This window comes from Hylaeus anthracinus, unplaced genomic scaffold (genome assembly GCF_026225885.1).
Source record: "Hylaeus anthracinus isolate JK02 unplaced genomic scaffold, UHH_iyHylAnth1.0_haploid 11994, whole genome shotgun sequence".
Lineage (NCBI taxonomy): Eukaryota > Metazoa > Arthropoda > Insecta > Hymenoptera > Colletidae > Hylaeus > Hylaeus anthracinus.
The window spans coordinates 2,289,809-2,304,419 of NW_026534341.1; the positions used below are offsets into that span (position 1 = coordinate 2,289,809).

General features: G+C 41.1%; 1 protein-coding gene across 5 annotated transcripts in view; it reads right to left on the minus strand.

The window, feature by feature from the left end:
* LOC128888722 (neurexin-1) overlaps positions 1–14,611 on the minus strand; it is a 400,486-nt gene that overhangs the window by 164,946 nt on the left and 220,929 nt on the right. For all 5 annotated transcript variants that reach the window (XM_054145807.1, XM_054145804.1, XM_054145806.1 and 2 more), the window contains one exon: positions 5,869–6,027. In XM_054145807.1, coding sequence (XP_054001782.1) covers positions 5,869–6,027 — 159 coding nt within the window. The remainder of the gene's footprint in view (positions 1–5,868; positions 6,028–14,611) is intronic.

Below are 14,611 nucleotides of genomic sequence, written 5' to 3' on the forward strand. Positions count from 1 at the left end.
AAGGAAATGTACACAAGAAACATTTCAAATATATATATTCAAATATATTCTTTTCATTTTTTAGCCACAGGCTTCCAGAAATTTTCTTTCGAATTTTCTGTTCTACGTTTTCAATTCTTATATATATTACAATACTCATGCTACGAATTTGCCCAACTCTATTTACATGAAAAGTGTAAGAAAAGATGGTAAGGAAAGCTATCGTTGCTCTTCCTAGTTGACAGAATAGAGCAAATAATTACTTTTAGAAAACTTACAATGGTGTATTAAGAATTTCATTTCGACCCTGGTTCATGGATTTATATTATTGTACTTTCTTAACTAATACTTCCTACGTCGCGTTCTAGTGTTCCAAAAGCACGAGAAATGCTGTTCCATAGTGTTTACACGCCAGAACTCGCATCGCTGCGACAACAGTACCAGGAAAACACTGAGCTGGCTCGATGGGTTTCTCAGCACTAGCGCAAACAATTCCGTATAAATAACGTTTAATTTTCCACCGACGGAGGAAGATTCCTTCAACCATCCACCGAAAGGTATCGATTATCCCGCCGATGTCTGTATGGTTAAACAAATAATAATATCCCACGGAAGAAAACCTCGGAAGTTATATTTTCCCAAAGGTTTGGCAATAGGTCGAAAATCTTGCGTTCCTGGCGCAAAATGAAACTTGCGACAATATTCGAAAAAAAAACCGTGTACAGAGTGCGCCAAAAGTTTTGAACACTTTCATCTTTGAAATAAAAAATGATTTGTCGTTCACACTTTGTCGATGTAACGTACTCGAACAGAGTATTCTGCCTTATGATTAAAGTATTGCGAGTGAAGCATTAAATTAATTACAATAAAAAGCGAGACGGAATATATTTTCTTAACATTGAAATATTAAAAAAAAAATTGTTGATAGCGATTAATTCTACGTCTCTAACTATAACAGCATTAACAAATGTTTAATTCTAATTCTCCATTTTTTCTCGATACCGACTGTTACATTCAAAAGTTTATGTTTCCTTGAAAAAGGGAAGCTTTAAAACCTCTCACGTTATTTTCAATACATTCGTGCAATTTTCATCTCGTATTGTACTCAAGTAATGCACTTTCAACATAAAAGAGTAAAACATTGAAAGTAACGAATACGTATGCATGAGAGTCGTTGTTTCTCTGATGATCGAAGGGCTCTGCAAACTTTTGAGCAACAGAGTGTACGCGCAGCTCTTTTCTTCAGGACCAGTATCGAACTGGCTCTTTATTTCGCGTACCGTTTCACGAAAGAGAAAAAAAAAAAAGCGCAGCGAAAAGAAAGGGACGGAGAGTGGGGCGCGGGTCGGGGGGCAGGGGGATTGCTGCCATTTAAATTTCCTTGACAAATGCACGCGCGTATTTTAATATTTCACTTTTTCCCTCGCGATATTTTTCATTATCATGCTCCGTTCCCTTTGAATTCGCGTTCACTGGAACTCGAAGTATATGGCGACGTACAATTTCAGGACTCCTTTTTTTGTCGTTTCCTTTCTTTTTTTTTCTTTTTTTTTTTCAGAATGTCAGCGTAACGTCGAGTGTCGCGAAAATGTAAACGACTGCGTAATTCGAAACGTTCTGTGTCGAGAATTACCCGAACTCACAGAAATATAAAATAATACTAAAGTAAAGAAAAGAGAAATGTAAAAATGAAGTCAGAACGGTGAACCTTGTTACACCAGAGAATAAAAATAAAGAAAACTGATGCGTGGAAAAATGATTTAGTATGAATATACGTTTGAACGGGTATCGCTTAATTTGTTTGACGATACTGCTCGTTAATGATTGTATCGTAATGTTTCGATATTATGTTGGTTAATTTTCGGGCACTTTTTGGTAACTGTAATATTGTTTCAGCGGATTTGGAAGCAATTTTCCGCGTGCTAAAACGTGTCCGATAAATTATTGATATTTACTACGCGTAAATTACCTTCAGCCCAACAGTGTTGTTATTAGGCAGCCGTTTAATTAACGATGAAAGCTTTCTAAATATTAATTTTTCAATAATCGTGTTATAAGCATCCTTTTCTATTCTCCGCCTATTAATAAATCTGAAATACTAGTTTGTGTGTTACTGGCCTTAAATACGCGAGTAATTAAAAAGTTTGACGCGTAAACAATCGGGAACAATTTCATTGTAGCGCGCACCGTAATTAAAGGCGAAAAAACATTTAATCTGGAAATCTCTGCTCCTTTATTGACAATAGCCTCTCAGCATTTCGTAGTAATTTCACGCTCAACTCTTTATAACAATTAATGTAATCGACCCGAGAAGACTATTAATTTTAAAATAAAATAAAGAATGGCGTGACAATCTAATTATAGGACGATTTTTTTATATCAAAATACACCGAAAATTTGCGATACATTTTTCGTAAAGGAGGCTTCGTTTCAAAGAAAAATTAATTTTAAATATTCGTTGGGCGCGTTGGAAGTTACAGATAGCTAACGTGTCTGACCGTTGCACACTATTTCTACTTATTCAATTGCTTGTAAACATCGATGATGCTTTCACGCTGTTTGTTTTAATTTTTTACTACCAGCAAATGGACAGAATGAATGGAATATCTTCGGATGACAATATAAGTGAAATTATCGAGTAATAGTCGGACACGCTAGGCAGTCCTGTTCAGCCTCGAGAGTTCCATGAATTTTTAAAATCAATTTTCTCGAAAACGAAGACACACACCTAACAAATTCTATTCTACATTTTCATTTAAATTTTACATGAAATTGCACTTCAATCTGCCAACATCCCCTATATGCCATATTTTCGGCAACATTTATGTTGTACCAACGAAGTAGAATTAACAGGTAAAAGTCAGCCACTTGATCAAACCCCGTGCTCAATAATAAATATTTAAAATCTATCTTCTCGAAAATGAGGACGCGTTCCAGTAAATTTTATTCTGCATTTTCCATTCATTTCAAAGCGTAGAAACACTTTTGGCCGTTGATAGCAGATTTTGCTAACATCCTGTGTATTCTATTGATGCGAAACTCCGTCTTGGATCTTTAGAAGTGAAGCAAGGTATAATTATAATTTACCACGATAAAAGTAATTAAATATAAAGTTAAATTTTCCAGTATTAACTTAACGAATCAAAAATTCTAATAATATAACTCTTTGCGTTAGCATACCAATTCACATTCTCTAACGCCAGTATTATTAAATAATAATAATCAAGTAACATTTACAACAACACGAAAGCAAGATAAACTATCACACGTTTCGGTCCACTTTGATACATACACGGTAATTATACAAAACCGGTAACGTGTTTTGTTAAAGTTACGATTGACTCTGCAGATCTCGACCAGTTGTTCACAAACTACCTGCATTTCGGTGCTAGCCAGCCAGTCGCCGAGAAACGGGATTTTGTTGGACACAGGTAAAATTGATCGTTGCTGCGCCAAAGGTAATTGGTCGCTCAAGGCCATTTTGCCGGCTGTGAATCATGCCAGATACGACCTGCACCTTTGCGCCGTGCTAGTTAGCCTCTTCGTTCGAGGAACAGAGAACGGACGTCTGGAGAATTGCGAGAAGAGAGCGTTGGTAGCGTAACGGCGTGGTGCGGGGGCGGTTGCCTCGAGCGGTCAATTGATTACTCGGCTAAGTAAATCGTAAAGCACAGAAAGTACCCATTTGCGAAGCACTTACGCGAGGTGAGAACCAACAAAGCGAGCGGGAAGAGCAACATGCCACGTGGAAGCGTGAAACGCCCCCAAATAATATATTATAGAAAACGTGGAATACGTTTGTTACCAAATTGAAGAGAGACACTCGTTTCAGGAGTAGGAAAAAGAAATTTTGACGAAAATAAAGACGCGTTAATAGTTCAAGAAGTTTTTGAGAATAAAAAGATTCAAGAAGTATTTCAGAATTTGCTGAACACAAGTACCTAGATATTTTCTTCGCGTAAAGAAAAACGAACGCTAAAAGGCGTAAATCATCCAGATTCTCTTGTATAAGAAGCCACTTTTTTCATTCAAGAAAAGATCGCTTCCGGAATAGAAAAATGAAAATTGTTCTAGAAATGTTGCTCGCGAACGAAGGATAAGAGCCAAAGAAACTCGGCAGAGGGCTCTTTATTCCGTGGCTCGTTAAAATGCGCTGGAAATAAGGTTAACGTGCATACGAGATAAAGCAAGTGAACGCGCAGGCACCACGACTGACGAATAAAAAAGAGCGAAAGGAAAGCGTTGCGATGTGGGAAATAATTAATAACACGTTAACCACAGGATCTACCGCGGTAGACAGCACATCGGCGACAGCAATTTTCATATTAAGGTAATTGGCGCGATGACGAAGCCCCGACTCGTCGATTGGCCACGGGGAAAAAGTTACCAAAGAAACGGGGTTAATGAATTAGAGCCACCAACGGGGGTTGTTTGTCCGTTGGTCCCTGGAATACGATTCTCCACAATTTCACCTAATACCTTTGTCGCGTTCGTAATTAGTACTATTAGCAAACCCTGATGAACTGTTTTAATTTTGTATGTTATGCAGTGATTTTCAAATCTACGATTGTCATTTTTTTTATTGCGACACCAAGAAATAATCGATACTTCTATGACATTCGCTTTATTCGTAATTTTAACAGAGAAACCATAATGTTTTCCTTTTGGTAAAATAATTTTATCTACGTAAAAAATTTCTTGTCTTCTTAATTTTAAAATCTGTATGTCTTTAACACGTGTAATTAATAATTTGGTTACAAGTTGATATCACTTTGAACATCTCTGTTCTTCGCAAGAAAAATAATTAGCGCCTGCTGAGGTTATGGATTTTGCATTTTATAGGTTCGAGCACGCTTCGAAATAGTTTTCCAATTCTACCAACGAGGATATCACGAATTTCGAACATTTATGGTACGTTTATGCAGGATATTTCGCTACGGGAAGACAACGACGCGAGGTTTTATCTTTTAATGAAACGAGGCGTCGCGAGACAAAACGACGAGCAATAGACGTTACGATGCGGTCGTGGTAACGATAACGAATTAAAAATGCGCAAGTGCAGTTGCAATCGCTGCAACTTTGCTGCTTTCGGATTTTGTTCAGTTCGCGCGTGCGAGGTGAAACATTAAACGGTGTAACAACGTTTGTATTCGGTACCGTTTGCTTAAAAGTGTGTTTAACTTTCTTTTCGTGTAATTAATAGCGAAGCTCTGCAAATAGAAATAATTAGGAAAAATAAACAAAATGAGACATGGCTATTAGAATCACGAAATAATAAATAATAAAAATATCAATCGCTGAACGAGAGTAAAAGTATGAAATTGTGAATGAAAATAAGAAATAAAAAGTAATATTGAATCTCGCAACATTATGCCTTTGCAAAAGTCTTCCATAAAAGCACAGTAATTTGTGAAGATTTTACATAAAATGAAGCCTCCAATTTATCTTTCCTGAATTATGATTTAGAGATACGAATTTAATCAGCTAATGCTTCCTACATATATTTTATTCTAAATAATACTATATTTTAATTTACTTTTCCATGCTATTTGGGTAGAAAACTTCGAATGAAAGTGCGTTCCCGAACAATTTATGCATAAATTCACCTTCCATAATTGACGCAAAATGTCAAGCGACCACAGAAATCGTGGCTCAAGAATCGCTAAAAATTCGACTATAAAAATTCCATAAAATTTCCAGTGCTGGTACATGCTCCGATCCCTTTTTACAGCAAGTTTCCTCAGCCTGAGCTATCACGACACCTGCAAAACACGTTCCCCTAAGCGCTTTGCATCGACGCCTCGTGGAGGTACTGATCGGCCGCTCCCGGTGCCGCGCCGCCGGAATAAGTCGCAAAGTGGATCACATCGATCCTGGATCGGGTCTCACCTTTCTGAGGCATCCAACGAAGTTGTTGATCCCTTTGGCGCCCTGCAGGGACCTGGCGTCGGCGCCTCCGCCCACCAGCAGTCGATCGCTCGCAAAATGTGTGAACGAGCCCGCAGTGTGTCCGTGCTCCGCGTAAATCCCATCGACGATGGCGGAGAGCTGCAACACAGCCCATGGGGGGCAAAGTTCGTGAGGGCTTTCCGAAAAGTTACGCTCCCTCCACACCCTCCTCCCTCCCTTTCCCCGACAACGAGAGCTTAAAAGCGTCGTCGGCTGGAACCCGATTTCAGATTAAAGTGCAGCCAACTCGTCCTGAGACGAAGACACGGTTCGACGCGAGGGATTAAATTTCCTCGAGGCTTTGGCCGACGAAGAATTCCGTCGGACACGCGTGTCATTTTCCAGAAACTCGCGACTTTCGAAGCGTTTTGTCGCCTCGAGAATCGAGATAGAGTGCACGTATCTGCAGGCTGATTCGAAAATGGTTTTCGAAGAAAGTTCGAGAGGTGCCTCGATCGTTTGCAGGAGTTGGAGACTAAAATATGTTTGCAACGATCGAGGTCCGTGTAGTAAAATAAGTAACTAATTAAATTGAAAGGGCAACTTACGTATTGTAACATTAAACGAAAGGAATGAATGCTTTAGTGAGTCTGTATTTAATTAATTTTCAATTTCAATAAACGAATGCAATTTTTCTTTGGTCGGCGTCGAGGAGCACTCTACAGAATCATGGTGTTCGTCATGGATTCGTTTGTGGACTCGCCAGTTAGAGTTTACTATTTTAGCAGATAATATCTCAGACCGACCGATTATTTTCTGTCGATGACAACGTAGGCAAATTAGCTGACTTGGTGAGAATTGTTAATGTAGGACATTCGGTCGGTAAGGCTTGATAATACAGGACACTCCGTTGGTAAGGTATGGTAACGTAGAACTTCTACTCGGTAAAACTTCGTAATATAGAGCGTTCAGTCGGTAAGGCTCGATAATACAGGACACTCCGTTGGTAAGGTATGGTAACGTAGAACTTCTACTCGGTAAAACTTTGTAATATAGGGCGTTCAGTCGGTAAGGCTCGATAATACAGGACACTCCGTTGGTAAGGTATGGTAACGTAGAACTTCTACTCGGTAAAACTTTGTAATATAGGGCGTTCAGTCGGTAAGGCTCGATAATGCAGAATACTCTGATGGTAAGATATAGTAGATCATAGTAATTACGGAGGAAAAAGACAGCGATCGTTGTTCCCTGTCACGGTCAAGATCTTCTTCCTTGTTAATTAACGATCGTTGATGGTGTAAAAACGGACAGTAGTTTCGGACGAACCATCCACGGAATTCTCTTTATCGCGACCCATCACGCCGAGGGACGTTGCGTCTTTGTAAGAGGCGCGCTGAGCTAATCGGTGTAAAAACAGTATTCGTGCGAAAAACGGGGAATTCCCGCGAAAGCGATGCTTGGATGATTGAAGAGGGGAAATGGGAAAAGTTGTAAGCGTCGCGGGAGGCTATTTGTTTCATCCGTTTGTTCTTCCGGTTTATTGAATCGCGATGCGGAAGCAATGCGATGAATCTCGGAAAGCCGGGTCACTCTGGTAACTTCCGTGTCTCGCTCGACAGCTGATAACTGCTCTAAACGTCTGGGGAGTGCGCAAGGTTAGACATAATTGTTACTTTGTCGGTGTTTCAGATTTTTGTATGGAAATTTGTACGGAGAAAGGTTTCTACCAACAGTTTTCACTTTTTGGTAAAGCTTGGAAATGTAGAGAACTCGGTCGATAAGAGTTGGTAGTGTAAGGCGTTCAGTCGGTAAGGGTTGATAATACAGGGCACTCCGTTGATAAGAGTTGGTAGTGTAAAGCGTTCAGTCGGAAAGGGTTGATAATACAGGGCACTCCGTTGGTAAGGAGTGGTAATGTAGAACTTTTAGTCGGTAAAACTTGGTAATACAGGGCGTTCAGTCGGTAAGACTCGATAATACAGAACCCCTTCTGGTGGTAAGATATACCAGATCACTCGCTCGGTAAAACTCGGTGATATTGAATACTCGCTAGATAACACAGGTTACCCTGCAGCTAATAAAAAGTATTCAAAACACACTTGACACAACAAATTCCTATTGCCATTCCTATTGCTATTTGTCCAATTTTAATTTCTTAATGATTACTGAAGATGTTAAATTACACAAGCATGACTGAAACACACAGCTCCGACAAACAGCAAAATTTCTCTTTCGAAATAGAAACTCTCAAGACGGACAACTTGAGACGGACTGCTCGAGAGTCGACGATGTTCTCTTGGCAGCTCGACCCAGAAGAAATCCACCACGTGCCAAGCGATGTTCCGCGGAGCCCTAGAACACGATATCCTTAAACGAGCGTCTCGACCGAAGAGCAAAGTGGCTGGGAAGCCCTCCATCGAAGCCCGGGCACAATATCCGCCATCGCGGCGAGGATGGGCAAACATCGTAATGCACCTCTCGACTTGCCACAGTCGACGAACCTTCGGCTGGGAAGGGTCCCGCGAGCCCCTTAACGAACTGCTACCCCTTAATTTTATCACGGAAGAGTTCCCCACTCCATCCGAGATCTGTTTGCTCGCGAAGAAACATCCGAGATAAGACCGCGGGAATTATGAAGAGATTGCTCGGCTGCGGTCCAAGGAAAAGCATCCTTCGCTGGAGAGCAGACTAATTACGGGAACGAAAAGCGCCAGGCTTCGGGGGGGTTGGCAGGATGGGGAGGGCTGTGGAGGGAGCCTGGCAAAGTCCTTTCGACCCCTGGATTTCGACGTCGGGGTGGAGGACTTCGATCGGGGCTCCCAGTGAAAAGAGAGGCCGAAAAAGGAACGGAAAAAGGAACGGGCCGAGAGATAACGACTATCGACGCCTTGCCGTGAACTTGTAATGGACCACTCGACGCCATTCTCCGTCGGAGCAGACCCTTGCTTAAATGCTGAGTTTTATGGTGGTCGTTTCCAGTGACGGAGGCGGAGAGAGGGGCGGCGGCAAGAGATAAATCCTCTCGTTTAGCTAGGTATATGATTTCGCGGATTGACGGTTAGCTCGACGTAGCGTGACTTGTTTCGTACGGGGTTAAAAGGGAAGGGATTTAATAGGCGTCAGCTGAGTAACTCGTTTACTTTTAGCGATGCACAGGAACGGTTCTGGGAAGTTGTACTCGATTTATCGTGGGAGGATGTCGGTAGTTTCTTTGTAGAGGTGTGAGGATCCGTTTTTCTTACCCAGCTCCAGGAATGGAGGGCATTCAAGGTTATTCGAGGTTATTAAATGAATCACAGATGAAAATCACAGTTACTTGAATATATCGATATCGAAATGAATAGATCTTCTGGTAAGTGTTGAATGATTCCAAGCGGTACTTTGAGTGGTTTAATTTTTAAGTAGTCGACGAGATATCTAAGATACAAACGAAATTAAATCCATCTAGTCTTTGCTTCGTACATACTAACGATATAGCATGCTATATTCTGTGAAAATTGACGAATATACCTTGTCCTATTAACGAAAGTAATATTAATTCTATGTACGTATGTTTATTTCTTCATTTATTCCTTACCTTACCTCGAACCTTAATTTTACCTTAACTTTTCTAAACTTGGAAACTAATTGATTATAAGAAAAATTCAATGTAGAAGTAGTTTCATAAATGAAAGCAAACTCCTTGATCGATAAATTAACTTGCTTTAAACAAGAAATTCCATATACGAAATATTTATCTCCATTTGGTCTCAATCTACCCACTTTAAATAACTTGTTGTTAAACCTACCAAAAAAACGAAATAACAGCACGAACAATTCGGTGGTAATACTCGTTAGTTGGTACGAATTCCAGAGAATTTTGTTCTTCATTCCCGCGTTACGACGAATCTCGAGCAGCGCAATTAGACGGATTGATTGGCTTAATTAAAAAGTTCCACGTCGGTTTTGCCTCGAACCCGGATTGCGCGACTCTAAGCTGGTATTACATACCGCACCCACCGCTAACCTCCCGTGCGATTAACCTCGTCAATTAATTTCTCTGGCCACGGGAGACGATTGTTCCCGAGCAAAAACTTTCGTCTTGCAAAGGTTACATGGTCTATCTACCTATTTTTCAATAGTACCAATGATCATTTGTGCTTTCGTCGTTAAAAAAAAAAATTAAAATTAATCCATTTCGTATATTTTAATGAACATATTAAACGTACATATATGAACCTGTACATTAAAATAAATGTCTGGAGCAATCACGGCCCTAAAAAGGTCATTCGACGCACCTTTTGAACGTGCAAGTCGTCGTATTTCGGCTGATGGAGAATATCTTGAATACACAAAATGATTACGTCAAGATTGTTTAACGAGTCCTATCATTTTTAAAGCCACTCCGGTTAGTTTTGGGACAGAGAGCGTCCCAACTTGTAGATCCACAGTCTAATCGCCGATACCACGTGTATCTAACATCATTTCATAGCGAATCAGCTCGTCCGATGCGTTAAGCTTCCAGAGGAATCACCTTAAACATCGACCACTCACTTCATCGCTACGTCGTTCCTCTTGAATCAACTTCGCCAACTTTCGTCCTGATCAGAAGAAAGATCCCTTCTTTCTCCCCTAACAGCGAACTTTCCACTTAGCCAGACATATCGATTCGTTTTCCCCCCCAAAGCCGCGGCGGACTCAAGCATTCCTGTTAAGTCCACGTTCAACTTATCGCGGTGCTTTATATTGCTTCTACGATGCTTCCAGCGCGTATCAAGCGTCCCAAGAACGCACCGCTCTGATTAAAACTTCGCGGAACGGAATTCGCGAAACTTGATCCGAGAAATTCTTCTCCCTTGTTCCCTGTATGGCTCGGCGGGCAGAAGTTCAGCTGTTGCTCGAAGCGTGTTCGTCGTGTCGCGATAATATTCATCCGTCACGCGGAATTCGACAAATGGCAATTCCGCTCGCGAACGTGTCGCCGGTTGTTACAAATGGCTGGGAAGTTCCCGTGGAAAACAGACACGAGCTTTAAACCGACAGCCGCCGGGGACCTCGCGGATGTTAAGTAGAGTGTCAAAGTTTATTCTGCGTTCCTGCCCCTCTCCGGAATCGAAATTCGTTGTTCTTTGGGGGGGGGGGGGCGGGACAGGACGAGATGCGCGAGACTCGCTCCAGGGTCGCAGTTCTCGAACTTCCGCACAATTAAAACTTACACGTGCCACAATCAAGGCGGAGAGCGACTCTTGTCTCGCGGAAACTTCGGAATATCGCGGCGCAGACGAGCGAAGATCCTCGCGACGGATGTCTGGAGCGAGATAGGCGCGATCAGCGAGTATCCTCGCGCGGAGTCGAGCGATATTCTTCCGCAGACGACGTTCCAGACGTCTTAGGATTGAACGATTGTGGAATTTTGTGATTGATGATAATTTTAGACGTGGAATAATCATGCTAGTTTACAAAAAAAAAAAAATGTACATTCAATGACACAATTTATTTCTTATGTATTTTGGTCTGCTAAACTTGAAAATCGCGATGAAACATTTTTCTATGGGTAGGTTCTTTTTATATGAACTTTTGAATCTTTTTTTTACTTGAGTGAAAAAAAAGATTCAAGAAAATTTTTACTCAAAGACTATTACAGATACGGGATGTTTCTTTTTTTGTATCGATGAAGAAGAACAAGACTTTCATAGTAACAATTAGAATGCTTGCGTTTTTTTATTACTTTCTCAAATTAGCTTCGAGCACTTGCCGCGCAAAGCAATCATTTGTCTCCGTTCTTTGCGAATATTCTTAACAAGTTTAATTCTACCTTCTTTTGTGTTCCTCGACACCGAATGCCCACGTTTGCTTCGCGCGATTTCCGCGTCGTTGTTCCTCCGGTGCGCGTTAAACGGAACTGATTTATTACGTCGACGGTGCACCGCAGCGTTTCAGAATCCTTAACGGAAATATCCTTAAGTTCGACGCGTTCAAGCAACTGATTTTCGCGATTAAGCGATTTCACGAATTCGCCAGCCGTGGACTCAAAATTTTATGAAATTCCTCCGCGGGACGAACCGAATGGAAAGCGCCGCGACTCTTTGTCGCCCGTTAAATTGCGACACATTGTTGGCGAAATTTTTATTCCGTAATGCCGTGGAATGTATCGCTGGAATGAAAATGGCTGGGCATGTTGAATCGGTGAAATTGCACGGGACCGAAATCGTTTAACGAAAGGTTAAACAATGGACGGCTAGGTAGTGGAATATGATTTAGAGTGCGGTGCAATTTGTAAAACGTTTCGATTTTAGGCGAAAAAGTAATCTTTATGCACGAGACAAATTTTGGGAACTCTTTTCGCGTGTTTTTCAGAATAAAGTAGTTCGAATGGAATATACGCGCTGTTATTCGATCGTAGATCCGCAAAATTAGATTGTAAAAAAGAACGGCGACAACATAATTGATTAATGAAATCAAACTCTTCGGAATTTGACACACTGAACTTCATTTTTAATATCGGCCACGAACTTATGCAATCGTCCATTATAAGAACATGTGTGTTATATAAGTTCGTTGGATAACAAGAAATAAATGAAATAATTATTTGATCATTGAATACAATCATAAACTTAGAGGCAGAGTACAACGAGGAATTAATTATGTTGCTTCGACGTATTCGACGAGGCATCTTTGATCACGAGTTACAAGAGGAACGAATGTAGATTAATTTAGATTTATATTGGAATTAAACAAATTTTGTTTTGGATTAAACAACTTTCATGTGTATTACCTACATTTGTTATAATACAAATTTGTTGAATAAAACTCCACATTTCGTTGGGTTAGCAACATTAAGGTTTTCAGTCCCGTCGCGTAAAAGGTCCACAGCGTTAAAAGTTCATCAGAAAGCTGCGCCGTGGTTGGAAATTAAATCGTGTATCAAACCGCGTGTGTACAGCGTGGATTTTTCACCAGTTCAGGATGGCGCTTCGTGGCCCCCTAGACGGCCGTAAGAACAGCTTTTGCGAACAAGCTTAATGCGAGAAAAGCCGGAGGAAAATTTCCCCAAGCCACTTCCTCCTCATCGAGACACTGACGGCGAGCCAGGTGGATAAAAACCGCATAAAAAAAAAAAACCGGAGAATCCCTGTACCTCATTCTGATGACATCGTAAAATGTGGGTCGCGAAGTACTCGAGGACCTTCGCTGCAGTTTCGGATCGTTGATCCTGGCGCGCGTCCTCGAGGAAATTGATCGAATTCATATCTAATGGTGCTCATTACTTTTTTTCACGTATCATTTCATGTCGACTCGTTCGGTGCAGTTGAGAAGGTGATCAGTTTACATGGCACAGAAATATTTTGTGTTGTTTTTATAAAAGTAGTAGCTTAATGTATCGTTTTCAACGACACCGAACCATTCGTGTGTGTAGTTTTAGTTCTTGAGTTATTCTAAATATCGTAACCTAATATAAATTGCTGCAATTGTGGATAAATATTTAACATTAAATTTTTCTTTCGTTTACGACGATAATGTTATTATAAGATTCATGGGAAATATGTTTATCAAGCCGCCTTATTGCACGTACATTTATTATGTTGTATCAAATAATTTGTAAGATTTTGAAGAAGTACCGATGTTTGTAAGTTATTATTGGCATACTTTACGCAGTATTCGTGACGACTAAATAAAAGTACGAGCAAGAAATCAGCCTGATTCCATCATATCCAGAATCCAGAAGCCGGTGTTCTATTTCTAGTTCCAGACACAGGCTCGTTCCAGTTTCTGAAATGACTCCGTACAGGCATCGGCGTCGTTCAATTCAAATTTTACTCGGCAACAGGCAAGTATTTTCAGTAAACTTCGAATCCCCTTACCGTCGATGTCGAACGAGATAGGCGCCGAATGTTTGGCCGTTATTGCGTGTACGTTTCAAGCTAACGTCAGCCTCCACGAGTCACATTAACTTTCGGGAAATCTTACTCGGCGCGGAAATCGCGTTAAGCAATTTTCCGAGAACCGTAGCGAACGACGTTTTCACCCTCGCCAACTTTTTACTTCGCTGCCAACGCGAAAGCGCGCCCCTGTCATCGCGCGTGACTGGTAATTCCATTTTCAACATGCACCCGTACGAAACGTGTACTTACGATGTACGTACTTACATTCCGAATAGCATTTTCGCAGCATTTTACGGCGAGGTTCCTCTCGAGAACCTCTAACAAAGGAGTTTCTCGAGAGCTCTTAAAGAAGACCGATACATTAAAAAACATTCCTAACAAACGATCGTCGTTCATCGTCGCTGCTCCTTTAAAAACAAAGAGAAAGCAAATTCCTTGCCACTGATCGACATGTAGATACTCCCGCTGTTTGAGAGGTACACCAGTAATTGAGTAAAAACCTTAACTGTTCTCTTTTTTCTTAACTCGGCGAGAAAGCTGTTTAATCGAAGAAATATCGACCACGGGTCGAGTTAATCGCGTTAAACAATTTTCCAGGACGCAGCGGCATCGCCGCAGGATCCGAGGTGGTCCGATTCCGTTTGGCGTACCCTTGAATTAGCGGCCTCGAATGGAAACTGTGCTGTCCGATGGAAAACAGGCAGACGAGGTCAGGAAGGGGCAAACGTATGGGTTTGCGGACCAGGTAAATTACTGCGTGGGGGTTTGCAACGCGGGCGCAGTTTACTTGTTTCATTAATTCTCCCTCTTTCTGTTCCGTGCTCGCGGTTTCTGGTTTCCGTTCTTGCTTCTCCTTGCTTCTTCTTTTTCTGTTAAGTTTT